The sequence below is a fragment of the Grus americana genome, chromosome Z, assembly GCF_028858705.1.
Source record: "Grus americana isolate bGruAme1 chromosome Z, bGruAme1.mat, whole genome shotgun sequence".
In the NCBI taxonomy this organism is placed as follows: Eukaryota; Metazoa; Chordata; class Aves; order Gruiformes; family Gruidae; genus Grus; species Grus americana.
Genome location: NC_072891.1, coordinates 4,471,867 through 4,494,283, shown reverse-complemented (window position 1 = coordinate 4,494,283; position 22,417 = coordinate 4,471,867). Strand labels below are relative to the sequence as shown.

The following is a 22,417-nucleotide window of genomic DNA, read 5'->3' as shown; positions in this document are numbered from 1 at the left end:
TTAACTACAGTTTGACCTCTTCATTATCTCCAGCTTTCCAGGGAAACAGCTCAATTTTCGGTTCAGGCCATTTCCACCGCCCTCCATTCAGGACATGGGCATACAAAAACATGTTGAAAAATAGATTGAAAATAAGACACAAAAATTGGGTGCAGCACAGTAGAAGGGAGACTGCAGGAAATAAAAAGGAAACTCGCTAGGCTCTTGGTTCTGATTTTCACATTAAATAAGACGCTTTTTCTTCCTTTGCCCTAGGAGTCAAATTTTTGCCATATTAGAACAAGGGAATACAGATTTCCTGGAACCCTTCCCCAATCTGAAGATGCAATTTCAACAATCGGTACTTAGCTGGGGAGCACGCCAAGAAACGCTTTTATGAACATACCAATGTCAAGCAAGGGCACACTGTCCCTGACCTAACCTCCCTCCAACTGCAACTTGTTATGATGCTCTGTGGGCAAGATTTATTTCTCCCCACTTTCAAACTGGCAAGGAAATCAGCCAAGTTTGCAAATGCTCCTCTCTCAAAAAAAAAAAAAAAAAAATCTACAAACCATCACACAGTTTAAAACCCATCTTAAGAAGCTGCTGTGTGAACTTACATTGCCTTTTTCAAATTTATTGACAGTGTTGATGCAGTTGTAGAGAACGCGTTCTCCTGTGTCTCCTTGGTCACCGATGAGGCAGACAAAGACGTTGGCATCTGTGCCGCTCCCACTTACCGTCCCAGTGCAAACTGTCACTCGATATTTTATCACTGTAGAGGCATAAATTAATAAAACAATTTCAGCAACACAATTAATTGCCATTTAAATTTACTGCATTTTCCACAGACTTGCAATTAATTTTAAGTGTTCATACTTCTAGTTGGTGCTTCTGCTGATGTATTGACTTTTATACTTCCATGTTATCACTAGGAAAAAAAGAAAAAAAAAAAAAAAAAAAAGGAATTCCTCAACTGTTAAGAAAACCTATAAAGCCCCTACAAAGAAGCACATCCTTCGGGTAAAACCACATGGAGTGCATAGCCTCCTTGGGGCTCTAGCCCTCCTACCTCCCCTCCTGCCTTCCCGAAAGGGTCCTGGCAACAGGGGACCTTGTAACAACATGTTTGGGGAAAAATATCATTTTTAGCATTCAGGGGCATGGCAGGCAGACACAAAAAGAGTTGAAGAGGGCTGAGTGCTCAGGGACCTGAGGAACAGACTCTTCATGTTGGCTTTATGGGGCAGGACAAGCCCAGTTGGCCCCATCTCCTTGGAATCCTCAGAGTGCAGGAGACCGGATTGCATCTTGTCTCCTTGTCACCTTGGAGATCTTTACTTAGGATTTTGCTGAATGGATTTTGAGCTGCCACCTTCCTCCCCTCACCCTGCCCTCATGTCTTCTCTCCCATCCCATTGGGGGAATGATTTCCAGAATAAATTTCACAACAAAGAACCAGCCCATGGACCAGGACAGAGACCTTTTTCTCCATCATCGGGAAGGGACAAGAAGCAATGCTCCCACCCTCCCTCCCAAACCCGCCTGCATCCTAACACATGGGTGCTGCGTCTCGCCTCCGCTCAGCACAACTGCTCCTCACAGGAAAGTGCCTGCATTTGAACTCAAGCAGACCTCTCCACAGTTGATTAAAAATAAATTTCAAAACCAGGTTTATTTACATTTTAATAACATCTGCAATTACAATTACTCTTCCTCTTCTGAGGAACTGCTCAGCTGCATGCAGATCACCGAGCTCATCGGAAATTTCAGAAAACAGGGGACTCATGGTCTACTAACTGTGGAGACCCATTGGATTCTTTGGTGGAAATAAGAGAAATCCCAATGGCCACCTTGAGATATTCTGCTCTCCAAAATTCTCCCTCCAAGTACATTTAATTCTTGTGACACAAGGTCAAGACAGAAGTGACCCACTTAAGGAAGCAAACAATAGTTCTGTGGCTTTCCTTAATTAAACCTCCAGTTCAACCATAGTTAACCCAATAAATGCTTCAGATTGCTCACATGTACTGAAAGGTGCCTATGCTCTTGCACACACGTTCTGTGCAACATCTTATACATTTATACATATGGCTGCATAAATGGGCATATAACTCAATAAAACTTTAAAGCCCAAAAATGATTGTTAAATTTTAGACTGCATTTCAGTTAAGCGTACTTTCCATGAACATCCCTTCAAACCTGGCATTTCACATTTTAAGAGAGACTGGAAAAAACACAAGTTTGAAAAAGAAAAAAATATATAGCTCTGGAAAAAATTGTGCTTTGGCCAGATCTCTCCCATCTCCCACCACAGAGAAATCTGTTCAGAATAACAGCCTGGGATTTCTGAGGCTTCATGCAGCTAATGATGCACACAGAAAATACTGCAGAGAGAAAGTGCCAGAAAGGGAAGCTAATTGAATTGCATCGGTCTGCCTGTGCATCCCTTACACAAAGAGGGTTTCTTTCTATTCAGGTCCTAAGTGAGCCCCTGCGTGGAGCCCGTGGCTCTCACCTGGCATGACTTCAGTCACTAGAGATCCCTCCGCAGGGAGCTCCCGCACGATCTCATTGTCATCTTCATTTATATCTAGCCAGCGGCCGCAGCTGAATGAGTATTTTTCTTTTGTCAGCGTTTTCAGAAGAGTTACCTTCATTAAACCAAAACACTGCGTGAGTTCAGAGGCTTAAAGACAAAAAAGCAACAAGCTCCTGACAGGTTTTTCGCCTGAGAAGCAAGAGTAGGTAGCAGCAGAGAAATAACACACATTAATAATGAGACCGTCATTCAGATTCGCACACTGCAGCAATGCACGAAGCAAAGTCTGTCATAGCTGATGGCTTTTCATTCCTCCTTTCTCCAATAGCTCCATGATGTGAAAGTTTTGATGGATACCGTGGCTCTTAGTAATTGCTCGTCATACGCCACCATATAAATCCACAGAGCAAATCGTGGATGGTGCTTGCACGGCTGGTCCTCGCAGCTCAAAACCAGTGCATGGCACATTTAAAAAAAAAACCCAGAAAATAGCAGCAAGAATGATTGAAGATCTGCAGTAGATTCAAAAGGAGTAATGAGAAAATAAGGTGGGGGTCTGGAGATGGCTGGAGAAGTGGGTAAAGTGAGGGCATGATCAAGGTCTACAAAATCACAGGTGGCACAGAGAAAGCAGAGAGGGGTCAACTGTTCACCCTTCTGCTACAAGAAAGACAGTGCATCAAATGAGGCTTGTAGACCAAAGTGCAAAGCAAACAAAAGGACACAATCAACCTGTGAAGTCCTCTGCAAACGTTATTATAGTCGCTAAAAGTTTAATTGTTCAAGGGGAGACCGGAGCTTTTAAACAAATGAATGGAAGAGAAACCTACTAAATTTTTCGTATTTAGTAGATCTGTTCAGGAAGTAAGTTTCCAACTGCAAATAGCTGAAAGCTGGAAGAATATCAGGGGGAAGTATCATAAGTGCTTGTCCTTTTCTTACTGTTCTCTACTCGTGCACTTACGTGACACAGGAGAGAGCATGTTGGGCTAGATGGACTTTTGGACTCACCAGTACGGCTGTTCTTGTGTTCTTGTAATAGAAAATGGAAGCCTGCCCTGACATGAAGGAAACCTGGCATGAAATGTGTGAGGGCTGGAACAAAGCATTTTTAAGGCTTCATCTAAGTTCCAAGATGCTAAAATGGATGCACAAGTGATGGGATGAATGTGCCATGAGCCTGATGCATCCAGAAAACTGGCTATATACAGGCAAATTGTTTTCATGCATCTTCACCAGGTTTGCTTAGACAGTTTGGCCCAAAGTGAATCCTGGACACACTGTCAGATACCTCTTGTCCTTCCTGAACACAATTTCTGTGCAGGAAAAGAGGATACCCCAGGGAAATGCATAGCTATGGAAGGTCTAAGTGTTCTTGGTCATCATCTGTGGACAAACTAATAGAGATGATTGCAGTGGCCCAAAGTCTGACCAGCACTTTCTTTTTGGTAAAGACCACAGCCAGACACCTTCTCCCACCATGTGGTGAACACAGCAGTACTTGATGCCCTCTCCCCAATGGAGAGGTGTTTGACTACATATGCTTTCGCAGCTCCCTGACAATGCAGGAAAGCAGAATCTGTCACAGCACATTAGAGACATGAGAAAAATCTCCAAGCGGTAGATTGTGATTTATTATCACAGTTATTTATGGCTGCGCAGAAAAGTGTATGTTTTGTTAAGTGCACAGAATGTCTTCCAAGCTCTGCAGAAGTATGAGGGAAGCTTAGAGATGAACGTACTGCCTCGCAGACCCAGATGAGGGCTGACAGCACTGTAATCATTGCTGGTAGAACAAAGGACATGTGATTGAAGACCAACCACATCACCTTTTTTATTTCCCAAACAGCACAGTGCTGCTCTCTTCTGCACAGTCTCCATGGGTTCCTCTGGTCTGCAAGTGTCCACCTCCTGCCACAGGGCTGTCAGTACTTCAGGGCAGGTTATGGTCCACCATACAAGTCTCTACCATAACCAGTTTTTTGTTATGACCAGCCTAAATAGGCCATAGAAGGGGTGGGTTTGCCTTTGTACAGTAACGATGTCTAAGAGTAGGAAGCTCTCAGAAGAGCAAAGGAAAGCCCCTGGCAGCAGTGAGGGGGACTACGGCGGTCTGACGCTGGAAGGATGGGGAAGTGTGCTTTTCACCATCGATCAGGGCTCTTGGGAGCTGCCATTTCCCATTGCTCTCATTTCCCGTATATAGCTGGGCTGAACTGAGGGAGACAGGATGGAGAAGGAATTTCCTCCAAATCCTTCTCTCCCCACATATTTTAGCAAACGCTGCAATGTGCTCTCATCACATCCCATTTTCATGTAGGGTTCCACCCCTTGGCCACCACCGTCTGTAAAGGGAGGGACCTCTGACCACTGCACGTCAAACTCAGCTGCCAGCTGGGGGATGCAGCGGCCCAGGACTGACAGTGGACACCTCTGTGACTAATCTGGCTCTCCAGGTCTACCTTCCCCTTGCTGCCCTCTCACCTTATTCAGATGCCAGCCAGCAAAGGGATTTCTTTTCTCATGCCATATCCGAAGCTTATAAAATGTGCCCAGATCTGGGAGCTCAATCTATAAGAGGGGAAAAAAAGTGCATTATCCTTTTCTGTAAGTCAGCAAAGCATGCACACAAAGCACACCACTAAGTGGTTGCAAAGAGCCAAATCAGAGAGGAGTCAAAAAACTAAATTAAAAAACACAATGTTCTTTAAAAATAATAAACTCTGCTCTGCAAAGATAGCTCGATGCCTCTCTTTTCAGGAGAGGAGAACTTATAAGTTGAATGCAGACACTTTTGAGCATGAGAGCTCCTTGAAACAGTTCTCCCCAGTAAGAACTAAGGTCTGTTCTCAAGCTTCAGCTCTTTCTCACACAGGATCTGTGAAGCACAGCCACTCTTCCTCTCGAAGGCATCTACAGCTGCTGGTGCAAAGGAGGTACACGTTTTGGCTACAGTTATGCATTAAAATCCTTTGTTTCTCAATTTTTCTCTGGCCAGTCCTTAGTCAACTTTTAAACGTATTTGTTCCTAAACACAAGAAGACCCCCTGCCAGCCTCCAAACTCAACACGCTGTTGAGCTCAGCCCCAAACATTCATGGAGGCTCCACATCCAAGGAAGCTGAAGACCAGATCGCCACTGCTAATTCTCCTGTAAATGGCTAATGACCACTTAGGCACTGGGGGAAAAAAACAGATAAATTATTAGCTTTAGAGGAGCATGGTCTAAATGAGTGGAGCAGTCTATAACAAGAGTAGGGCCGTGCCTGAGGGGGAGACTATCAGCTTCAGGAGGAACAAAGGAGGTGTGGCACTCACTATCACCATGACTGGAAGTCATCAGCACCTGAGCACCCAGGAATACCAGCCTAAGCCCAGTTTGGAGAACACAGGTAGGAAAATCATCTGCATCACCACCAAACTGAATGTCTTCACCTCCACTTCAAAAGAACTGAGGTAAAGATCTCATACTGCTGATTTTATGTATAGGGCTGAAGCTTATGCCCCAGAAAACAACAGCAAGCCAAATTTACCACTAGCATGAGATTCATACCATGAACTTGTCAGTCTGTCCAGTTTCAAAGTTGTCTGAATTGTTGTCCAGCTTCATTTCGTCTGACTTCCCCTTGTCTCCATAAATCTGGAAGAAGATGGTGGCATCTGTCCCTGCATTCTTAATGTCACTTGTCCAGATCCACAGAGACCAGGGGCTTTCTACAAAGCAAGGTTCAAGACATTTTGTTTAAAAAGTAATTTTTAAAGGTGTCCTGGTAAAAAACATAATTTTCATTCTTTCCTCTGGGTGGTAGAGAGGGTAGGATAGTATGAAAGAAAACCAGGACATTTTATCATTTTCTGCACAAACATGATCGGCTTCTACATGACATAAAGGAATCAGATTGCCTGGAAATGTAATTCTGTGTTTCCATTTAAAATTAAATGAGAAAAAACATGTCACCACTTTCCAAGTGAACCATATTCTTCTACGTCATACGTTACTAACAGGTAATGTGCTCCATCTCTGTAGTTGCAGCATACTTCTCCAACACCTACAACTCTAGCTTCAAAGACCATTTTAAAGCCAGGGAAATACTGTCAGCATTCTTTTTGTCAATGAGAAAGAGTCTCCAGTTACTTGCATCTGGTGCAATGCAGCTCCAGGAAGCTCCTAAGACTCTCTCCAGATGATCTGTGTCTGGAACAAGGACGAGTATGGGTACAGCCGTGTATCACTTCATCCTGAGCTAACGAGCCTTCCTGAGACTAATTACCCCAGATATGCCTCTTGCAGGACAGGCACAACGCTCAGCCATCCTGGCTTGGAGCCCGTTCAGGTGTCTCTAGCCAGGATGAATCATTTGGGGCAAACATGCTCAAAGCAATGTAAAGATATTTTTCAAAAGTTTTAAAATTATTTAAATGCCTAAATCCTACCCGACTTCGCTTAGCACTTGGGTTACTCTAAGTGACATGCCCAAAGGTCATGGCAAAGCTACAAAATCTTTATCTCTTAAGTCTTCATCCAACATTTTAACTGTAAGAGCAGTCCACCTGCTGCAACTTTACATTGGTTTTCATACCAGAGGATGGTCGCACATATCAAGGTGACGTTATTTCCTCTAAAGGGCCCCTCATCTGCATTCTTTATTGATAATAACGTGTTTCACTTCTGCAGGCCCTGCAGCACCTACAGGAGAGGGAACAGGTTTCTCCCCTGACTCAGACATCAACTGAATTATTAACAAATCCTAATGAAAGAATTGCTAACCCTTTTGGTATGCCTGAGCCCACATGAGCATGGCTCGACCTTCAGAGCCCAGAATGGAATATAAAAATACAATGACATGCATATAAATTAGATTTTTACTGATCTACTTAGCATTTGACTGTAAAAAACTGGCAACAGCTATGCAAAAAATGAGGGTGAAAAAGGAACTCCCTTTTAGAAAAAGTTTTGCCCTTATTTTAATAATATGCAAAATGTTGATGGCCACTCCTTTCTGAAAAGCACGAGCAAGTTTTATCTGAGCAGAAATTAAGCTATGGCAAGTTTGCATATGGCATGTGATACAGCAGCCTCTTCTCCCTGGGGAAAAGAGCAAGGGCAATTCAGACACCAGAGACTCCTCTCATCTGTCTGGTTTGGCCTCCCTGACCTCTTGCTGAAGGAGGGGAGAAGAGCAGTGATGCATGCAGGGAGGGGGAAAGGGGAGCTTGTACCAGAATTAAATGCTGATAGAGGGCTGTCAGGAAGAAACCGCACAGGGAGAAATGTGGGTGAGCTAGGACTGCAGCTGCCAGAAGAGACCAGGCATTTCCCCAAACACCCATCATCACCCTCCCAGGGCTCGCTGGGCAATTCTCCTGTTTCCTATCCCCTCACATCAAGGGATCGAGGCAGTTTGGAAATTCTCAGAGCCAGAGCAAATATTCCCCAGGGCACAAACACCAGGGAGGGCTAGACCTGACATAACAGTTTCCAGGATAACATTCAAGATAAGGGAGGGGGGAATAAAAATAAGACTGAGAATAAACACAAGCTACACATTGAGCTGCAATCCGCTGGGGAAACAGCTTGCAAACACTGCACAGGGAGCCATTTCACCATGGATACCCAAAGTGAGGTTGAACCAAGCTTTGATCAGCTCTGCAGAAAGGGACAGTCCTGCATGCACAGGGAGATAGGCCAGATGACATAATAGGTCTTTTCTAACTTCAAGCCTTACACTTCTATAATCTGGCAGCTAAAGGTCACAGATTTCTCAAGGCTAATGCTCTCTGTCTATCTCCTGCACTGCGGCAGCAGGGGAATTAGCCTGTCAATAACAATCAGAGCTGATAATAGAGGGTTAAAGGTTGCAGATGCTTTAGTTAAATGGACCGAGTCAGAGGTGCAATGTGGTTATAACACTGACTAACATTTAGATAAAGCTTATTTAAATGAACTGCTCTTTAAGCAGGAGCCCACACGAAGCATTCGGATTAAACCATATCTATTATCCTAATTAAAACATTCTGCTTACACATACACACTGCTGTGGGTGATCCATTTTGCTTGGTGCCAAGCCAGCCAGCGAGGCTGGGTGCTGGAGCCACGTGTGGATGGATGGACATGCCGGTACGCTGCCCTGCACCACATGGAGCAGCACCTCCCAGCAAATGCGTGCCATTGCCTCCCTCTAGAGAAGAGGTTTCAAATGCAACGCTCGTGTGCCTTGTGGGCAGCTCGGCAGGACTAAGAGCTGTTTTTCCTTTGAGGCCAAGAGCAAAAAAGTTGAAGCTAGTGGGAAGAGTTCGGGTTTTCTTCGGGCTTTCCCCCAGGTTTGTCTTTTTCTTGTATTTAGGTTTTGTATCCATCTGAAACAGGGAAGTTTTGCTTCTACAGTGAAAAGAAATGTAGTCTGGCTTGTCTGCAAAGGAGAGTTGGTGGCTGAGGAAGCCCTAAGCCCAGTGAACCTAGGAAGGCTGTCAGGTTCGATTCCTTCCCTTAAGAAAATGAGTGCAATTCTTCAAAATATTTTAAAAGTTTCATTTTAAACTACTCAAACTAAGGTGTTCAAAGCTGAAACTCATGCAGGACTCAGCTCACTTGAGCCTGTACCTGACCATGAGTCTACCCATGTCATATTGCATGGGTGACACTCAGGGTGCTGTTGCATGGGGGGGCATCACAGGAGGCTCCTGGGTGCTTGTACCTACTTTTCAGTCTTCTCTGGCGCAGGGAAACCATTTCGTAGAGCTCCCGCTCTATGAGACCATCTCCTTCATCTTCATCCAGCCATTTCCCACATGGGAAGGTTTGCTCAATACCAGTGAATGGGCAGTAAACCACCACCTAGGAAAAAGGACTGGGAAAGTGAGTTTGAATATTCTGTTCCTGGCAGCCCACAGGACCTTGATACTGAAAACTTAGGTAACTGAAGCAGAGACAGAGCTGGAGATCTTGGTCCTGTTCTCAAAATCAGGTTTTCTGGACCGACATGAACTGGATTGGTTGCACAATTCCCAATTTGGAATATATCTAGGACCCATCTGTCCTGTTATTCCCACTTATCCAGAAGTATACCAAAATGGGTGAACCAAGAAGAGGCAAAATACCACCGGGGAAGGGAACGGGAACAGGCGGTGTGGCTGCAGGAGCCTGCGCTGTGTCAGTGTGCAGCACATATCCTGCACCACACCAATGCACAGTAGGGTTTGCAGGAAACACAAGGTACAAAAAGCTCTCTAATACATCTTAACCTGATTTTGTCTTCCAGGAAAACTGCATTTCCTCCCAGCTTTAGGGTAGGCATCTGCCTCCCTCTCCACCCTCCCATTAGATCCTGCTGATCTTGTACACATCTCACATCACATATTGCTCCATTACCTTCCGGTAACAGCTGTGGTCAGGCACTTTTTTTTTTTTTTTTTTTTTTTCCTCTGAGCTCCAAAGCAGCATCTAAAAACTTCAGGAAAGTCTGAGTATGCATGATAACTTTGAAATGCTCAGCGCAATCCAAGACTACACTTCTATCGGGCCCCTTGGGTGAACATCTGAAGGTGCTTTTGTCACTGAGCAAACAATAGTCTCTATCTTTGTGCCTGCAAAGGGGCAATCAACCCAATTAGCAAGTGATTGACTTACGCATCTAATGTGCCTTTGAGGCAATCAGCTACTACCATGCATTATGTATAATATTGACTTGTTAAACAGGAGATATTGTCATCCAAATAAAAGCAGAGTTGGTGTGGTTTTTTTAAACCATATTTGGTTGTTGGGGTCAGGTCATGAATAGGAAACAGTCTAAGAGTTGCCTACAAACAACCAGGTCTCACCTTCTCACAAAACCAACCAGAACTGACGCCACAATTATCATGCCCAATGGTGACTCTGCTGAGAGGGCTGAGGAGAGCAGCTATCTCCACGTTAAAGAGATCTGTCCTGGCACGCTCAAATTCACCTCCTTCCAAGAAAATCTTCCCACTGTTCTTTAAGCCTTTGGAGCCGTGGAGGATTACGTGGATCTTGGAGTTTGTGCCAGCTCCTCTGATATCTCCTGTCACTACAGCAACGTTGTACACAATACCTGAAGGAATCAGGAATTCAGTCAGGAAGAAAAGAAGGAAGGAAGGAAGGAAAAAAGGCTGAGAGTAATAATTTTTTACTGGATTTACACTGGGCTCTACTGTTTCTCACTTGTCTTTTTAGCTTTTGACTTACACACAGTATAATCCTTCATTTGTTTTCATCCCACATATACCTCTGAGAAACACACAGCTACCTTCAGACTGTCTGAGATAAACGGGTTTGTGGTAACTCACTCAAAAAAAGTATGAGGGGATTTTTATCACCATGTGGTGATGATTAGGTGAGAAAGTAAAAAAAAAAAAAAAAAGATTGGCAACTGAGTCACTGGATTTTGAGAGATACCAAGCACCAGACATGTCAGAGGATGCTGAGAGGGTGGAGAGGTGTTGCTTTAAACAGTGGTGGCAACATCTGTATCATCACAAAACTCTGAAAACATGGGGTCAGCAGCCTGTAACACTGCTGAAGCCAGAAGGAATCTCATTGCCATTGTGAGAGGCTAAAGATCTCAGCAAAGCAAGACTTGGGAGAGGTATTGGCCCAGCTGGAAGAAAGAAAAATATTTGTGAAAGGAAGTCCAGATGCATAAAAGTTTGTTTGTTTTTTTTCTAGCTCTGTTGATCTAAGAAAGATAACACTTCTTCATACAAGCCTCACTTCTCAGAGACTCATTGACAGGCATATCTTGGGGCTGTGTCATGCCATCAAATGAGACAACAAATCTGTAACCACAGCAGTGTTTTAGGGAGCATGCATAAAATAGTTGGGGCCCAAGCCAAGTTCTTCCTTTGCTTAAATCACCAGGAAATTTCAGTGGGGACTTTGGATGAAGCAGAAACATCAGAACCCACTCTCTTCTAAACAATTCTTCCTTTCTTTGAAGTTTACACTAAAAATTGTATTCAGGCATGTTTTATTGTGCATATATCGTCAAGAAAATTCATGAGAACAGGAAAAAAATGCACAGTCATGAATGGTAAATGAATAATGGAAGCTTTTAGTAAATTAATTGCATTTTTAAAATTTTTTTTCCTTGTCTTCCTCTAATTTTTCCCAACACAGATTCTGCATTCAGGACTCTCCCACTCAGATCACTTTCCCTTGCACATGCAGGGAGGAGTATGAGGACTGCAGATGTTGAAGACCATGCAATGAAGTAAATAACAGCTGCTATGTGTATAGTCAAAGTGTTTAGCTTTATGGTAATGAATAAATACAGGCAGAATACTGTCCAAATAATCCACTGTCTCATAATAATTTGTTTTATTGACTTTACATCCAGGTTTCTTTTAAGAGAGACATAACTTTTGGTTGTCTCTGCTCTAACCATGTTGGATAGTCAAAAAGCCAGTTTGGGAGTTCAGTACTGCCCTTCTTGTTTTCTAAAAGGATGCGTAGTTCCCCTGCCAAGAACCTGAAGTACAAGATGATCTCAGGGCTGGAGCACCTCTCTTATGACAGGCTGAGAGAGTTGGGGTTGTTCAGCCTGGAGAAGAGAAGGCTCCAGGGAGACCTTAGAGCACCTTCCAGTACCTAAAGGGGACCCTCCCTGGCAGTGTTCAAGGCCAGATTGGATGGGGCTTTGGGCAACCTGGTCTAGTGGAGGGTGTCCCTGCCCATGGCAGGGGGGTTGGATCCAGATGATCTTTAAGGTCCCTTCCAACCCAAACCATTCTAGGGTTCTACGAATATGCATTACTGTGTGGCATATTGGTGACTATGGAAACAGCAATCCACTTTCTGAAAGCTGGTGAGTGACTTGCCAAAGTAGAAGCCAGATCTTCCATCCTTTGTCCATCAACCCCTTATCTAGGTGCATGAGGTGATAAATCAGAATGTAGGACCTGCACAGCTTCATCAGTGAGATGTGGCGGTGGGAAATGTGATGGCAGTTCAGGGACCCTCACACAAAACTGCCTGTTACCAGCAGATGGTCCACTGCAGGTCTCCCTGAGCACAAGGCATTCAATCTTCTAAAGAAAACACGGCTAGTAGTATTAATTAGGCCTTTGTATATTTGCATTTCCCACCATGGATTCAGGCCATGACTTTACCTGTGGCTTCAGTGCCCCCAACAAGAATGTCCCTCTGGATTTTTCCATCATCTTCATCTAAAGCAAACCAGCGTCCAACTGGGAATTGGTACACACATTTATTGCCAATGTCTTCAATGATCACCTAAGAGAAAAGAAGCAGCGCTTTGCAAAATACACGTGGAAAAAGCAAAGGTGTTACAAGAGAGGTGACAGAAGAGTAGAAGCTTAATGTATACACACTCTTACCTGATATTTAATATATTCAATACTCAAGCAGATCCCTCTCTGCCCCCTAATTAGTACTGATAGAATTTCAGACAATCAGCAAGTAAAACACCAGACTTTTTTCTTTTCTTTTTTAATCCACTGAACTCAATCTGTATCTCTCACAGTGTACGAGACCAGATGTCTCTGCTAGGAAGACCAGCTGGCTGGCCTGTCTTCCTTCTCTCCAGAGCCCCTTTGCTGGCTACTCTTCTCCATCAGCTGAACGACAGCTCTTTGTTCTGCTTTGGGAACAGGCTGTCTTCTTTCTCTCTTAGTTTTAGAGCCTTGTTATAAAATAATACCAAGGAATTGCAGGACAAATCAAGACCATCGAATCAGCTTGTGTGACCTAGTAAGATCATGTTATCCCACTCAGTTACTCCAGGATGGAACCATTGCAAAGACAGCCATGAAGCCCTGTGGTAGGAATAGTTTCTAATTTGGAAAGATTTGGCTCTTGGCTCTACTCTAGACATAGTTCCCTACTGACACAAGCCAGGGAACAATCTTCCCCTTTAAGCCAGTGCTACCCACTTGAAGTTTCTTGCACCTCCTGCTGAGACATTTCTAACCAACATCTTCTGGCTTCCTGAAGCTTGCCATAGAGTTACTGCAGTATTTTAAACAAGGAGTGAAGAGTACTGAAGATTTTTAGCCAGAAAAGAAGAAATCAAAATCTCTACTTGCCTGCATGTCTTATATCTCAGAGAAAGAAAATTCACTCTTAGGAATAGAAAGTCATTGCCACTTTTTCTCTGCCTTCACAGCAAACAGGGAGAATCTGAAATCTGTCCTTTCTGATAGATGTGTGAAACCGTTCTTTGGGAACCAGAGATTCCTCTCCTCCATGACATGGATAGCAGTGTCTGCTAGGGCTGGGATTGTCAGCATGAGAGAGCAGAGCTGTGCTGGAGTGTTAGAGACTAAAATATATGAGGCTCAGGAGAAATATCAACATTCAGATTCCCCACTACCTGCTGATCCTCTTTGGGTTCCTGTTAATGTCTTTATTCATATATTTAGAGGTAGAAAACCAGCTCTGAGTATAAGCTACACTGAAAACCCTGGAAACATGAGAAAAACTTCTAATGATGCTTCATCCAGGAGTGACAATGCTTGAGTCCCCAAACATTGGAGCAAATTAGAGAAAAAACATCTACCAACATTAGAATGTAACTGGGCTACGGTTTAGCTCATTCCTCCAAGCTTCCAGTTGAACTTGCAAGGCAAAAGCTGGCTTTTAATCACAAACATCTCAGCAGTTCCTGTGGCAGAACACAGGATTAATGTGCTGGCTGCAACTAGTCACTACTTTAGGTGTTGGGACTTAAGCAACCTAACCAACATCAAAAATCATGTCATGCAGACTTCATCCGCAATGTGAGAATTAGGTTCCTTTTCTGTGGGGTTTTTTCCCCTATTTATTACAGGGAGCACAATAGCTCTGTTTTTCATCTTCTTCATTTTTCATGGACAACCGAAATAATAACTTTTAGTGCAGCATATGGTGACAGTGGAAAAGCATGTGCTAATATTTGCATTTGTAATACGTCAAACCACCCTGTTATCTGGGATTTACAAATTTGGGGTCAGATCTTCAGTGGATTAAAGCCAGCTGTGTTAAGCTACACCAGCAGAGGAAAGACAATGAGATTAGAGGAGAGAGTCATAGATTTCTCCTTTTCAAATATTCCTTCAACCATTTCACTAAAAGCTGCAATACCTTCACACCTTAGAGCAGGAGATTAAAATGAGGAGGAAAGTGGGAGTGGAAGAAAAAAGGACCTTAGTGACAGGTATATCTTTTTTGCTGTACCAATGATAAATCACTTAAATTTGGCCAAGCTATAAGTCTTTGCAAATTTCCAGTGTGAACAGCCTCAATAGATATTTCTTAGACTCTGGTATCTTTACCGTCTCAGTAATGAGTTAAGTCAACAGAGCGAGGGGGGGCTTGGAGGACCCAGCTTGGAGAATTCCCTCTCATTTGTCAGAGAAACTGCAGTGACTGAGACAGAAGAAATATTATTAGAGCAGGCAAATTCAGGTCTTAACAACCGGATTTTCTCACTGCCACAAATTTGCCCGAGATGCTTGACAATTTACCTAATCCCAGAGTGTTCCTCATTTTCTAACTACCCAACTTGAACCTGCTGCAGCTGATTTAGATGCACCACACCAGCATGCACCAGCCTGCTGCCAGCACTTCATCAGCCCCCCTTTGCTCTGCAGAAAAAGCAAGTGCTGGGGAGGATACTTCTGGAAAGGTGAAAACTTGTTTTGTGCCTTTCTCAGTAACCAGGGGCCTGTATTGCCAGCAAACATCCATGCGTTTCTTGGCATCAGACCACCGAGAGGGTAAAAAGTGAGATATTTTGATCCCACAACACGCTTATGTTAAACATCTCAGGAGTAACTGACCTTTGCGAGGAACCAGCCGGCAGAGCCACCCTTGTTATTATGACCTATATTAATTTTCCTTAACCTTCCCAAATTCGGAGCATCGAGTGTGAACTTGTCCTCTGCTCCCTTTTCGAAGTTGTCTTTGTCATTGTCCAGTTTCCTCACACCTGAGAAAAAATAAATATAGAAGAACCAAGGAGGAAAGGGTTACCGGGACATGTGTGTTTCTAAGTGAAGAAATATTTAGGAATGTCGCCACTGACTGAGTCAAATATTCTCCAGGTAGCAGCTCTCTGCAACCAGGATTCAAAGTAAAGGCAGAGGACTTTATATTCTAATAAAAAAGGTACCTTTTCTTGAGCACACAAAAGGCCAGGATTTTCATTCTAATGTCACAGTTTGTTACAGATCTCAGAGTTTTCAGAAATATATATCCAGATGGCTCTTGCATTTTTTTTCATACCACCACATTTCCCTTTTATTTTTAATGTCTTTAAAAATCTCCAAACTGTTTAAAAAAGACTTTGGTCACAAGCTGCAGATTTTGACATTTCAGGACACAGGATTCTTTGCAGCATCACACAGGAAGGATTTATTTTCAAATTAGGACCCAATCAAGGGTATTGCCTTTTCCTGATCTCACAGGAACTTGCTTTTATGAAAAGTATTAAAGCACCGGCCCCAGTTGCAACCAACGCTGTTCCTGTTCGGGCGATGCTGCGAGTGGGATTGAACCTGCCCAAGGCACCAGTGCAGGGAAAGGTGTCAGAGGGCAATTCATCCCACTTACCTTAGAAAGGGATGAATCATTTTCTAGAGGTGTTATTTCTCTGTGTAGATATGACAGAGTGCCTGGACAACCAGCTTAGATTTAGACTCCCACTTTCAGATGTCTCCAGTGAGATCAGATGAATCCCCTTGTAAAAGCCTGGAGAATTAATCAAGGATGAGACCTATCCACTAGGTTTCATAATCTGTTCAAGGACACTTGGCAGACATCACGTCATTTTTTCTTGAATTCGAGAGGATAGGTGCGGTATAGAAGTGAGAGAGAATATTTGCTGTCTGGGTCTCCAGGAATTTCCACCCACCTTTCTCCATGGCATGACCCAGACAGTTTTGTCTGGGCACATCTTTCAGTATTATTCAGTTAAAAATATTTTTAAAAAAATAAAATTCGAGTTCCTAGATTTGTTGTGGCAATTGTTGTTCCTAGATCAACAATTCCAGTTGTAGTACAATCTACATTAAAAAAAAAAAAAGGAAAAAAAAGAAAAAAAAAAGAAAAAAAGGAAAAAAAGAAAAAAAAAGCCAGTACCATTAATTAAAGCCAGCTAATGAAAACCTTGGTTAGATTATCTTTCTACACGGCCAGGCAGGCTCAGCCACAACCTGTGCCACACTGAAAGGACAGCACTATCCATCCAGGGCCATGGAAGGATGGGGCATACAGCTCTCGCTGCAGGCACTGCAAATACACACTGGTGTTGGATCCCTCAGCAGACCAGCACTTACTGCACTGGGTGATGCTGGTGGGTTATGCTGCATTTTCCCAGGGTTTGGGGGTTTTGGTGGTAGGTAACTACAGTCATGCTTACAGCCCAGCTATGACTGCTGCTCTGCAAACGCAGCTTCCAGAAGCTGTGGATGTGAGAAACCCCAGAGCTAACAACACCATTTGTTCTGCCTTTCACTCAGCCAAATTATTCTGCATTTGCCAGATTGCTGCTGTGTGTTGTTCAGATCACAGGCCTGCAGAGCAGGAAGAAATATTTTAGGAAATGATTTGCATTTGAATACCTGTGTCTCCTTTCTCACCGAAGATATTAATGAAGACGTCCGCATCTGTTCCACTGCCGCTAACTTCACCAGTAAAAACTCGGACCACGTATTTGTTGACTGCAAGGAGAGAGGCAGAAATCCCAATACATTAATAACTCAATGGTTTGATGCAAAACATAATAGTACAAAGCTATCTTGAAAGCATGTCTGAACCCTGGCGCCTGGTACACTGACCCTCTCCTCCATCAGAGGAATAAAATCCACAGGCAGAGCTGTGACACCGAGTGTTCACTGCCCAGGGCAAGAGGAACAGATCACTCAGTTCCTGGCCTTGACATTGAAAGTTGAAATAGATGAGAAGAAGGTGCAAATTTTGATGTTGATACATGGCCATTAAATGAACTCGGACCGACACATCAGCCTTGCTTTTTCAAAACATCAATGAGTTACAGAGCCAGCCATCCACCTAAGCTCAGACCTGACCCCTCTGGTCCGAATGCTGTCCTAGAGCTATTTTTACAGCTTAGCTTATATTAAGCCTTTCTGGTAACAACAAGTATTTTAAGCAAAGGTCAGTCACACTGCACAAGCACAAAAATTTGAAGGTGATCACCCTGCTACTCTGAACATTTAAAAAAAGATAATCCAGAAACAGGAGTAAAGCCCAGGAGCTGTGACACTATGAATCGACATCATGTGTAGCACCAAGAAACACAAAAATCATCTGGGTGAGCCACACCACAAACATTTTGCACATGCTGTGTCAGCGAGTTTGAGAAGCAAGTTCTTCAGTGGGATCAGGATGAGTCTGACTTGGCTCTGAAGGACATCAAGGGAGAGCTCAGGTTCTTCTGAAACCAATGAGAAAGAAAACTCCCATGGCTTGCAGTGTGACTATATTTGAGGCGAACACGAGCAACTTTCAAAATCTACCGCCAGTCTACCTGACTACCTTGCTCCTGCAAGCAAACTCAACCATGACAGACATCTAGTGCCATATACTCTGTGCAGAACCAATGCTGGAGACAGACAGCAAGACACAAAACAAAACTGATAAAGATTAATGCAAATCTATTACTGAAGAGCACATGACATTATATATGCCCTCAACAAAGTATCTGTTATATGCCATATTACTGAGTCCTGGGCGTGCTGCTTCTGGAAAAGTGACAAATGCACAAGACATATCACACATACCACCTTTGCAAAAATAAAACTTTTTGTACCATGATTGATGGTGAAGAACTGTATTGGGTTTGCACGGCAAGGTTTTGGTAAGGGGGGCTACAGGGTGGCTTCTGTGAGAAGCTGCTAGAAGCTCCCCCTGTGTCTGATAGAGCCAATGCCAGCCGGCTCCAAGACGGGCCCGCCGCTGGCCAAGGCCGAGCCCATCAGCGACAGTGGGAGCACCTCTGGGATAACAGAGCTAAGAAGGGGGGAAAAAAACCCCTGTGAAAGAGAAGCCGGAGAGAGGAGTGAGACTATGTGAGAAGAACCACCACGGAGAAAGGATGGTGGGGAGCAGATAGCCACCTGCAGCCCATGGAGGAAGGATGATGGGGAGCAGAGATTCCACCTGCAGCCCATGGAGGACCCCACGCCGGAGCAGGTGGAGGCACCCGAAGGAGGCTGTGACCCCATGGGAAGCCCATGCTGGAGAAGGCTCCTGGCAGGACCTGTGGCCCCGTGGAGAGAGGAGCCCACGGCAGGGCAGGTTTGCTGGCAGGACTTGTGACCCCGTGGGGGACCCACGCTGGAGCAGTTGGTGAAGAACTGCAGCCCGTGGGAAGGACTCATGTTGGAGAAGTTGGTGGAGGACTGTCTCCTGTGGGAGGGACCCCAGGCTGGAGCAGGGGCAGAGTGTGAGGAGTCCTCCCCCTGAGGAGGAAGGAGCAGCAGAGACACCGTGTGAGGAACTGACCCCAACCCCCATTCCCCGTCCCCCTGTGCTGCTGGGGGGGGGAGGAGGGAGAGAAATGGGGAGTGAAGTTGAGAAGAAGGGAGGGGTGGGGGGAAAGTAGTTTAAGATTTGGGTTTATTTCTCATTGCTGTACTCTGATTTGATTGGTAATAAATTAAATTAATTTCCCTGAGTTGAGTCTGTTTTGCCTGTGATGGGAACTGGTGAGTGATCTCCCTGTCCTTATCTCAACCCAGGAGCCTCTTGTTATATTTTCTCCCCCCTGCCCAGCTGAGGAGGGCAGTGATAGAGCAGCTGTGGGGGGCACCTGGCCTCCAGCCTGGGTCAACGTTTTCCCTTTGGTAGGTGCAAAGTTAGGGGAGCAGCTTGTCTGGGCTTCCCAGCCTGTGCTACAAATGAATTCCCTCAGGAACTAGGTACCACCACAAACCCTGGGTTACCACTCCCAGAGGAGGTCACCTGCCTCCTCCACCATAATCGGTGTATATTAAAAATTATTCTAAAAGACAGCAGACACTTTGGTGCACATGCTCCCCCTAAGGCAGAGGATGTGAGAGCAAGCGTATGAGAAGCGGTTGTTGGACCGTTCCGTGAATTATAAAGATGCGCTCAGCTCCTGGGGTGAGGAGTACAAGGGCAGAGCACAAACAGAAGGGAAAATCACCTGTCATGGTTTAATGAATGTGCTCTGAAAAGGCTAAAAATTGATCTGACATTCTTGGCGCCCCATCACAAAACATGCCATTACAAATAAAATAATAATGATAAAAGTGCAATAAATACTAAACAACAAGAAAGAGGAGGAGAGAGCCAGGTTCAGACAAGGGAGAAAATGCCTTAATGTTTCTCTTTAACTCTTTTGCTTCAGTTCATAGAGCTCTAACAACCTGCTAGAGATATGCCAACACCAAAGGATTTCATTTGCATTAGCCAAGGATAGAGATGGTGCAATTTACAGCTCCCATTTGGACACTAAACTGCTCTGACTAAAAGTGACCCATTGTACATTGGGATCTTTAATCACAGGCCACATTTATCAAGAAGCTTTGTTCTTTGCACCTCCTGTGGAATATTTATTCTGATGTCAGTGATTAATTTTCCACTCCACTTTTCAGGGGCCAGAAGAACCTGATGGGATAAAAGGATCCACAAAAGGACAAGCATCAGCAGCTGAAGTTCGATTACCCTTGTAGAATCAGGCTTTATGCCTCTGAAGTATAGACCAGAAGGATGCCTGAACACATGCAGAGCACCAAGGAAGTGTAAACAACAAGTCAATGAAGAGCAATCAGCATCAGTGACCAAAAACAAGGCAGGAAGGGCACCTTGTGCAGGTTCTGCAGAAATACGTCTGGTCAGCAAGCAAAATCCTGGTAAAATTATTTGCTAGCTCCAATGCCTTGAAAGGTTCTTCAACATAGCTATATTTCAAACCTCAGGTTTATAATGACATCCTTTGACAACCTGCTCAGACACCAAGTGCTCCCAAGGGCTCTCTATACACACAAAGATGCTGTTAGAGTGTCAGCACAAGACCCCTCTGACAAGGCTGATTCCTGAGCCCGCAGAGTTCGGCAATGCATTGGATTATCATTTTGGGCTGGTAGCAATCACAGGGCACTGTGCTGCAAGAGTTTTATGTTGTCACCTAAAATATAAGCAAGGCTGAGGTGCATGGGATGTGCTTGCATGCCTCTTCTCCATGCTCCTTGCATGATGTGTTTCCACAGACAAAGCTAATCCAAGACCGTTGATGGTCTTTGACTCAGGTCTTAGCACATCCCTGCTTAATGGACCACAGGATCATGCCTGTGCATGTGTGCTCATCAGGTTTTCCCCTTAATTTTTTTTACGTTTCCAACTCTGAAACTATGTGCACTCAAGCCAGCCCCCATAAATGCCCCACTCAGCTCTGCGTGCAGGACAATTTTAGTTCCTTCATCTTCAGGAAGCACATGGGATCAATATGGACTTGTGCAAGGCATTTGACACTGTCCCGCACGACATCCTTGTCTCTAAATTGGAGAGACATGGATCCGATGGATGGACCACTCGGCGGATAAGGAATTGGCTGGATGGTTGCACTCAAAGAGTTGTGGTCAATGGCTCAATGTCCAAGTGGAGATCAGTGACGAATGGTGTTCCTCAGGGGTCGGTACTGGGACTGGCACTGTTCAACACCTTTGTCGGCGACATGGACAGTGGGGTCAAGTGCACCCTCAGCAAGTTTGCCGATGACACCAAGCTGTGTGGTGTGGTCGACACACTGGAGGGAAGGGATGCCATCCAGAGGGACCTTGACAGGCTGGAGAGGTGGGCCCGTGCAAACCACATGAAGTTCAACAAGGCCAAGTGCAAGGTCCTGCACGTGGGTCAGCGCAATCCCAAGCACAACTACAGGCTGGGCAGAGAATGGATTGAAAACAGCCCTGAGGAGAAGGACTTCGGGGTGTTGGTGGACGAGAAGCTCAACACGAGCCAGCAGTGTGCGCTTGCAGCCCAGAAAGCCAACCGTGTCCTGGGCTGCATCAAAAGAGGTGCGACCAGCAGGTCGAGGGAGGGGATCCTGCCCCTCTGCTCTGCTCTGGTGAGACCCCACCTGGAGTACTGCGTCCAGCTCTGGGGTCCCCAGGACAAGAAAGACATGGAGCTGTTGGAGCGAGTCCAAGGGAGGCCACAAAGCTGATCAGAGGGCTGGAGCACCTCTCCTACAAGGACAGGCTGAGAGAGTTGGGGTTGTTCAGCCTGGAGAAGAGAAGGCTGCGGGGAGACCTTAGAGCACCTTCCAGTACCTAAAGGGGCTACAGGAAAGCTGGAGAAGGGCGGGTTACAAGGGCATGGAGTGGCAGGACAAGGAGGAATGGCTTTAAACTCAAAGAACATAGATTTAGATTAGATGTTAGGAAGAAAGTCTTCCCTGTGAGGGTGGTGAGGCCCTGGCAGAGGTTGCCCAGAGAAGCTGTGGCTGCCCCTGGCTCCCTGGCACTGTTCAAGGCCAGGTTGGATGGGGCTTTGGGAAACCTGGTCTAGTGGAGGGTGTCCCTGCCCATGGCAGGGGGTTGGAACTAAATGGGCTCTGAGGTCCCTTCCAACCCAAACCAGTCTGTGATTCTATAATCAATCCCGAGCCATGCTGAATTTTTGCCAGCATTCTCTCCCTCTCTAAGCAATTCAACACTCAGCTGCAGCAGAGAGAGCAGCTCTTCATTCTGCTCAGGGGTCCTTCTGTGCTTCATACGTCAGCATATCTTACAGAATTACATAGTGAATGTGCAAATTTAAATAGAAAGCGATGCGACGTCTCAAAAAGACAGCGAGGATTCAGCTGCTAGAAGCATGCAGGGAAAGGCTCTCATTACAGCCAGGCAGAGATCTGGCTGAAGTCAAGCACTCTTCATTTTAAGCATGGGTGGA

At 44.9% G+C, this 22,417-nt stretch overlaps 1 protein-coding gene across 1 annotated transcript in view; it reads right to left on the bottom strand.

Moving 5' to 3' along the window:
• The window catches only part of LOXHD1 (lipoxygenase homology PLAT domains 1), a 150,357-nt gene that overhangs the window by 91,355 nt on the left and 36,585 nt on the right, over positions 1–22,417 (bottom strand). The window contains exons 6-14 of the mRNA XM_054809183.1: positions 17,101–17,199; positions 15,319–15,467; positions 12,649–12,772; positions 10,342–10,592; positions 9,223–9,358; positions 6,077–6,237; positions 5,009–5,095; positions 2,501–2,636; positions 603–757 (exon numbers count right to left, since the gene is read on the bottom strand). Coding sequence (XP_054665158.1) covers positions 603–757; positions 2,501–2,636; positions 5,009–5,095; positions 6,077–6,237; positions 9,223–9,358; positions 10,342–10,592; positions 12,649–12,772; positions 15,319–15,467; positions 17,101–17,199 — 1,298 coding nt within the window. The remainder of the gene's footprint in view (positions 1–602; positions 758–2,500; positions 2,637–5,008; positions 5,096–6,076; positions 6,238–9,222; positions 9,359–10,341; positions 10,593–12,648; positions 12,773–15,318; positions 15,468–17,100; positions 17,200–22,417) is intronic.